This window comes from Centropristis striata, chromosome 17 (assembly GCF_030273125.1).
Source record: "Centropristis striata isolate RG_2023a ecotype Rhode Island chromosome 17, C.striata_1.0, whole genome shotgun sequence".
Lineage (NCBI taxonomy): Eukaryota > Metazoa > Chordata > Actinopteri > Perciformes > Serranidae > Centropristis > Centropristis striata.
In genome coordinates, this window is record NC_081533.1 from 28,631,628 (window position 1) to 28,639,926 (window position 8,299).

General features: G+C 40.0%; 1 protein-coding gene across 2 annotated transcripts in view; it reads left to right on the plus strand.

Moving 5' to 3' along the window:
- nat16 (N-acetyltransferase 16) overlaps window positions 1–7,551 on the plus strand; it is a 33,217-nt gene extending 25,666 nt beyond the window's left edge. For both annotated transcript variants that reach the window (XM_059354586.1, XM_059354585.1), the window contains exons 2-5: window positions 2,996–3,221; window positions 4,397–4,621; window positions 4,744–5,081; window positions 5,347–7,551. In XM_059354586.1, coding sequence (XP_059210569.1) covers window positions 3,006–3,221; window positions 4,397–4,621; window positions 4,744–5,081; window positions 5,347–5,575 — 1,008 coding nt within the window. In that variant the 5' untranslated portion in view covers window positions 2,996–3,005 and the 3' untranslated portion in view covers window positions 5,576–7,551. The remainder of the gene's footprint in view (window positions 1–2,995; window positions 3,222–4,396; window positions 4,622–4,743; window positions 5,082–5,346) is intronic.
- The last annotated feature ends 748 nt before the right edge of the window (window positions 7,552–8,299 follow it).

An 8,299-nucleotide genomic window follows, 5' to 3' on the forward strand; every position in this document is an offset into this window, starting at 1 on the left:
TCCCATAGTTAGGGCTGGGTATCATTTGAAATTGTTTGTCATCAGTGCCAATGCAAAACCTCAGTGTTGCAGCCAATATCAAATTATTTCTTTGTATTGGTTATGTGCACAGGTAGCACTCTGGTCAAGAGCCCATCAGGTACTCCCACTTGGTTTCGATTTCCATCAAACATAATTTCCTATGCTCCTCAATGTTCATGGTAGTGCATTCCTTCTGGTGGGTTGGTACACCTGCACAATATGGGGCAGACCTGGAGGGAGATAATGTAAATCTTTCAAGTGTTATTCCCTCTCAGTGAAACATACGGTATACAACGCAAACACGAGACAAGGAATCACATTACCCAAATTTTGTTTAATATCCAACATCCGATCAATGGGGGCAGATTACAGCACTTGACACCGTTTGAAATAAATTTTAACAAAATTTGTTTAGGTATTCAAGAACTATTGAGATGTCATACCCAGCCCCACCTATACCCGAATCCGGGAAAATAGTGAAAGTAAACATAAATGTCGGCATTACTGCGGTGGCGTCTCCTTGTGTTATGCACACGTTTTAATGCAAGCTGTCCTAGGAAGTATACAATTTTCTACTCATTATGTACCTACTTATGTTATTTTGGGAAACAATGTTTCCGAACAGTCTTACTATGTTAGCTTAACATGGCGAAGAAAGAAACGTTTGCTAAATTTAAGAACTGCTTTGCTGATTTTTAACGATCTTTGTGTTATCTCAGTGTGAGATAAATGGCGTTTAGCTTTCATCCGTGTTGCGAGCGCCCGCGCACCCCAGACCCCGTCCCAGCAGAAATGTGTTGCATGACCCGTCTCACGTCAGCAAATTTTGCTGAGTGACATCCTTCTGCTATCTGCTACTAGAGGCTTGTGGGGACTGTGGGCTCGAGCAACACATACACTGTTCATCTGTGCAGACTACAAACACTGAGGTTACACAAAGCTAGCTTAAAATTAGCAAAGTGGCTCTTTAACACTCAGCTAGCTAAAGCTAGTGGGCTATGTCACTGCCTAGGAACTGTATCGGTACCACTCAACTCAACTAACTGGCATTAATGTGAAATGTAAAGTTAGTTGAGCAACGTAATGACGACAAAGTACACATCATTCGGATGACATCGCAAACACAAATCATGGTGTCCGATGTTATGGTTTAGATGGACCTTGTTAACTGGTGACTCTCAGACGAATGCGTCATGGTTGCTTGTAGTGACAGCAGGTAGGTGTCCTTGTAAAAGCCTTCAGCCTTACTGTAATTAATTTAAACACATACTCATCTGTGTTTACTATCTCCACCAAACATTTATGTAAGTTACTATGAGTCACCAAGATGCATTCTGCTGAAAGTCAGCAATTAATACTGTGACTTGTTAAACTACCGTCAACCCTCTTTTTAGTAGGGGCGATTTTGTTTTTAACATGGAACATTTTTTTTGCACACAATCAACAACGTCCACATTATATGCCAAAGTAATGAATTTGTTCGTTTCGTCAAGCCATGTTGCTATCAGCAGCCGACACCGAGTCACCACGACACCGCAGTAATGGCGGCGACGCCACATGGGGATACACCCAATCGCTCGATTCCTCTATTTGTTATTGTATGTCATATTTTGTTGTATCTTATCATATTGTATCACTTCTCTCTTGTATGGCTTCTTATGTTATGTTGCATGTGTCCTTTTTGCACAAGCGTGTTTTATTTTATTTGATCACACTGTACTGCATCATGTGTTAATGCATTGTACCTCAACTTAATTAAATGCAAAAATCTTTACAAGAGCAAGCATCTTGTTCGTGTGTTCCTCGGTGCAGAGCCCTTACACCAGTCACCTGTACACTCTTGTTCAGTATTATTCAACATTAGTTCGATTTGGTTAGAGCCCACAACTTTTTGGTGCCAGAACACTGTGTGCACCCCCTCCAATGACCTTCATCCCATCTGAGTTTCTTTCGAGTTTCTGATGACCCTTATGTATCTTATTTGGTGGAGACTTGTGGGCTTTTAGGGCATAACTGTTTGATGACACAAATTTGTTCACAGCTTTCAAAATCTTTGTGAAATTATCCAGCCAAGTTCTGGACAAATACCAATGTTTGTAATGTGGAGTGGGTATCAGAGGGTATTAGTGTATGGATTAGGGTGGTGAGGGTATGGATTTATAGGATTTATGGGAAAAGACATAGGGATCAAGATAGGTGCCAGTCTTCCACTTCCTGCGTCTGTTGTCATTTATGTGTTTTGTCCTATCTTTCTGTCTGTTGCTGCCTATCCAGCCTGTCTCATCAATGGTTTGTTTCCCTCTGTCTTGCTTTTTTTCCACCCAACTTCCCCTTCACATGTCTCTGAACTGCTTTACTTTTCTCTCCTGACTCAAAATGTGGCAGTCAGTTGTTGTGTTTATGATGAACTTTTGTCCCCTGCTGTGTTTGTCTTTTCCTGTCCCACTAGTTATTAGTTCATGTACCAATCTCATCCCTTTCCACCCAATTTATTTTTCAGTCTGAGAAAATGTTGACTATTACAAATTTCTTAACCAAAATCATAGAAGGTCTAATTACAATTGGCTATGCTTTATGACTCGATAAAGATTGTAAGTCAATGGTTAGGCTTCTGTATTGGATGCCTGTATTTTGTACACTATTCTGTATTTTGTACACTAATGTGATTATTCTTTGCATTAAATCACTTTAAGTGTCAGATACATGATTGAATGTGTTGTATTTAAGCACCAAGATGCTACATTTGTGTGGAGTGGACACAGTTGTTCCTGTTGATGTGATTACAACAGCCACAAACAGCTGATATCCAAGCAGACATCTTTGATGAGGTTTGTTGTTGCTTGGGATCAAAATGTGCATTCTGTATTTCTGCACCAGCACCAGCACCACCTCTACTCTTGGGCTCTCCATAACCCTTGTTAAAGAAAATAAATACAATCTATAATAACCTCTCCTCCACTTTGTATCTCATCAGTTATTTCAAGATGAAGATTGACACCAGCCTGACTATGCTCCAGCTGCCCGAGGCCCTGTCCCAGGCAGGCCTTCAGTTCACTGTGGCAACTGAAGAGGACTTCGATGATATCATGGCTATGAGCCAGGACATCTATGGAGGCCTTGACTACCTGCCCACTAGATACACCAACTGGCTGCAGGAGAGCAACCGCACAGTTATATTGGCTCGCAAACAGGGAAAAGTGGTAAGTTCAATGACTGTTATGCAAAAAGTTAAGAAGTTTTGTTTCCCCCTTCTGGCTGTGAGAGTAATTTCACACAATTATAGGCACTCGAGACTATATAAGATCACTTGACTCATGGGTATGAGGACTTAATTAATTAATTAAAGTGTGTTATATTAGATCCAAACTGGCGAACATAGGACCCTGAGAACATACACAGTCGCTCACAAAGTTGGAATCAATATTTTTGATCTTTTTCCATGAAATGATTGTGACAATGTGATTAAGTCTTGACGGATAAAGTACACATCTTCTGAAAACTTCATTAATCAATCTCTTCCAGATCACAATAAAAATAAAACAAAGGATTGTGTCTGAAAACAAAATTATTCCAACTTTATGGGCGACAGTGTAGATATACTCCCATCCTGGCACCCCTCTGTCAACTCCTCTGAAATTTTGTAAAATCTATGCAAATATATGTTCTTGCATCTTTTTTTTTTTTTTTTTAACAAATATTTGTTGGATTTTTTGGGGATTGACATTGCACAATGATGACATATGGCTACATCAGGGAAGGGGCTCTCCTCTTGCCGACTCTACCAATGCTGCTAGGTTACAAAACGTAAACGTCAACAGAAAACTGAAGAAAAAGAAGAGGATATTGATATAAGCTACGATCCCAACCATATGGACAAGCAATATTATCTCTACATCCATCTCATAACTACGAGTTCACCAGTCTCTGCAATGTGGCAAGTTTAGGTTTTGAGCTATAGGGGGCTTGCAATGGCAGTAGTCTAAGAACAGTAGCCCAGGCCTTCTCTTCAGCTCGTCCTGGGATATTCCAAGGTATTTCCAGGTCAGATGGGATGTGTCGTCTCTTCAGCTTCTTCTGAGTTTCCCTGGGTTCTCCTTCAAGACGAGATGCCTAGAACACAGCCAAAGAAAGGTGTCTAGGAAAGATTCTAATCACAAGCCTTAAGCATCCCAACTGGCTCCTTTTGACACGAAGCAGCAGCCGTTTAACTGCGATCCCCCTCGACACCAACAGAAAGACTACTTTTTGCAGATGATGTGGTTCTGTTGGCACATTGCTTGGTCTGCTGCCACCTCAACTTGGACACAAATAAACAGCAAAAAATCAAAGAACATGTCAGTGTAATTGTTCCGTCTTTCTCTGTGATACTCAACAGATTGCTCTGGAGTCAGTGGTTGTCATTGACGATGGGGAGACTATGCTGGTGGAAGGCCTACGTGTTGCCCCTCAGGAAAGGGGCAAGGGTGTGGCAGGAGTTCTGCTGCGCTTTTGCTCCGAGCTGGTCAAATCCAAGTTCCCTGAGGTCAAAGTAACCCGCTTGACCCGTGATGATCAGCTTGGACCCAAGGATTTCCAGAAGTATCGCCTCATAACCAAGCAGGTACCAGCAACAAAATAATGAACAGCCAACAATAATGATCAGCATGCTTCATGCACAAGGCCTAGTGTCTATACTGTTTTAGTTCTTTGTCAACAGATACATTGGCTTTTGTTTCTCTACAGGGTATTCTGCTGGTGCGCTTCAGAGCTGAAGACCTCAAGCTCCGTCTGTCTGAGCTTGGTCTGGATGCAGACATCCAATCGTCTTTTTCCACCTCCTCCAATCCTCCAGTGCGTCTCGACCATACAGCCGTCCGCCGGCTGTACCTGACCAATGACCTGTTGCAGGAGGTTCTTCCTAATTCCACCATCATTCAAGACTGGCAGCCATTCAAGCCACTGCCGAGTAACATGGCTATCCTACTGAAGAAGGACATTGACTGGATGGTGGATGATGTGTCCAACCCTACTGTGGCCAGCCTCTGCACCTTCCCTTTCAGGGTGCCCATTGGAGATGACTGGTAACTATTCTTTCTTTGGTTCTTCATTATTAATTCATAATGCTGGTTAAGTCAGGGACAAATACTGTCTTTAAAAAAGTGTACAGCAATGAAGTTACATAAGCTGCTGTCTACCATAGCATCTTTTGATAGGACCATTATGCCAGAGTTGCACATTTATTAGATAAAACACATTGGGGCGTTAAGAGTACAAGTTATTGTAACGGTAACCCTAACCCTAACCCATTTTCAAAATAAAACGTGCTTTTCACTTTTTCTCAACCAGGTATTACCTGAACATTGACATGTTCGGTAAAGACCTGGACCTGGTTCGGCAGCAGTTCTTGTGCCACCTGCAGCGCCACACCTCCACCCTGAAGGGTCACGTGATGTGCCAGATGTTCCTGGACCCACCTTTCTGGAAGCCCATGGCCGAATTCTGCCACAACACCTTGAATGTGGAGCTGGTGAAGGAGTACACCGAGCAATGCGTGGTGGAGTCAGACGTCATCTAGTTACAGAAGGTGGATAGAATGGAGGAGAAGATGAAGGAGCACGAAAGGAATGAAGACAAGGGTTTAGACCACAAGGAATGGACACAACTCAATTACACTTAACAGAAAAACACACCCCTCTGTAATGAGGAGATAGGAACCAAGCAAACAAAATGTAGTTTCTACAAAACAAAACAACTTCTAAGTGTGCAGTAAGTTAAATTTAACAATACACAAACAAATACAGGGAGTGGACATAAAATCATGAACAGATCGTGTAATCAGCTACAATAGATCTGTTCCAAATATATTTGTAAAAAATATTTAATTGATGTCAGAGGTGTTGATACAACTTTATCTCTTTAAGTAACATTTCTAAGTCCATAGTTTTGAGGTGTACTACGTGTACATAAACAAGGGTGGGACTAAAAAGCACCAGCACCCTTTTGTAACATAAGTCTTCACACCATTGGACTGGATCCAAAACAGACCCATGGAAAACATTACAAAATTCAAAGTTTATACATTTCTTTCTTTGAGATATCCAACCCTGAAATGGGTTCCAAAATTTGAATGAATGGGTCAGCATTATCATTCAAAATTGGTCCACTGTGCAAATTTGGGTGCATTTTTTTTGGTCCAATACACTGCTTTATTAAATGCTGATCGGACTGGACCCAAATGCAGTCAACAATATTGCAAACTGTAGCTTCAAAAGTGATTATAGTGTTGAATCATCACCTTAGTAGCTTACCTTGAGTTTTATAACAATGATTACAGGTTTTTTTTGTTATTATGTCCACGCTCTGTATGCCGTATGACACGAGAAGGTGTATAAAGAGTGAAGAGCTTGGGGAGGCTTTCTCACACCGGTAGCAGTGATGTAACCTAAAACCTAAAACCCAGTCAACATGCAAATGCTATTCTTTGAAGAAAAAAATCAAGTACCTTTAGGGCATCTCAAACCTTTTATCTCTGTTCTTTCTGTAAATATGAACCTTCTAAATATGTACACAAGCTGAGTTGGGTTACTAAATCTGCACAACTCTGAAGGCACTTTATTAAAACTACACAGACAGGTTGTGTCTACATTAGAATGAAAAGGAATAGTTCAGGATCAAATAGGGGTAATTTACAGATCCCATCACTCTAATGTTGATGGGTGCATCTATTAACTAGTATTACCTTAGGAACTTCAACAACAAATCCCTGCAGAAACAACAAACAAAGCCTGTTAGAAAAAGGAACATGTACGGTTTCAAAAAGGCTGACAATTTATCCTTTGTTATCGTCAAACTTATGTCTTAGCATTTGTCTTTTTATTATTTCAGATCTTTGACTGTATATATATGTTACTAATTTAATATTTTCACTTAAATGCTGCAATAAATTTTAACAGAAATTATTAACTTCTGAAGCTGTAAGTGAAATCTAGGCTTACTTTTGTAGATTGCTAGCATAATGCCAAACAAAATGCTAATGCTTGAACATATTTAACAGACTACTGTGCAGTTTACCACTGGCTTCAGCTAATGCAGGGAGAAGTAGAATGAAAATAACTGTGTTAGAATTAACAGAAATATTCTCATATGTTTTAACCATCACTAATATTAGCTGGCAAACAGCTTTTGTAGTGTTCCCTGTGACTATACAAGACCAGTGCTACAAGATGCTTCGGCATTGTTACAGCTAACCAATTTTCCAGTTTATTATCCAGACAAAATATTGTGAATTATACCATGGCCAAGGATAGAAGTAATTCCTGCACAACCAGCATAGTAGATGGCATAGTGCTAGTGATGGTTTTAACTTATCCTGTGAAATAACACAATATCTATGACAGGATTGGCCCACAATTTAGTCCAAAATCTGTGCACAAATTCCTGTTCCCCTAAGGGTAAATTGTAATAACTTTGGTGGTCCTCTGACTTTAGATGTAGCGCCATCATCAGGTCTACATTTCCATTTCTCCAACACTTTAGTTTATGACCAAATGCTGGCAAAACTAATGACATTCCCATCAGCCTTAGGTCTTATTTTTTTAATTGATGAGCAAATGCTAATGTTAGAATGCTAACACGCTAAACTAAGACCGCAAACATTTTACCTGCTAGACATTGCCTTAAAGGCAGACAGATCCATCTGCGTTCTTTTAATGTAAACTTCCACCCATCATTAGCAAATAGCAATGACGTAGATAAACCACAGTAAGCTTTGAATGCTAGTAATAAAAACTTAGCTAATGCTAATTCCGGTATACATGAAAAAGCATTAGCTAGCAAGTTTGGGAATCAAGGCTCAGAATACTGATGTGGACTTATTAGGATCGAAAAAGTCACACAATAACAGTAATTTGTTCCCATTCCTTGTTTGAAGAACAAGGAATGGGAATGTACAGATGCAAAAACATAGATACTTTAACCAAAATGTTAATGTTTGGATTTGAATGCATAGGGAACACTACTAGAAACCTACAAATTGATGTAAAACGTTGAAAAAAAAAACAAAAAAAACAAGAAGAGTGGAACTTTCTTTTCTCAACCTTTAACTGTCAGTTAGAGAATGTTAGCATGCTGATGTTAGCATTTAGCTCAAAGCATCACTTTACCTATATGCCGCACAAAGCTGATATCTAGACTACACTTTCACACTTTCCTTAGTAAGTGGTCATGGTATAAGCACAATACCAGACACCGATGTGTCTAATATGGAAAATAATTAACTTGGTGGAGGAAACAACACTCA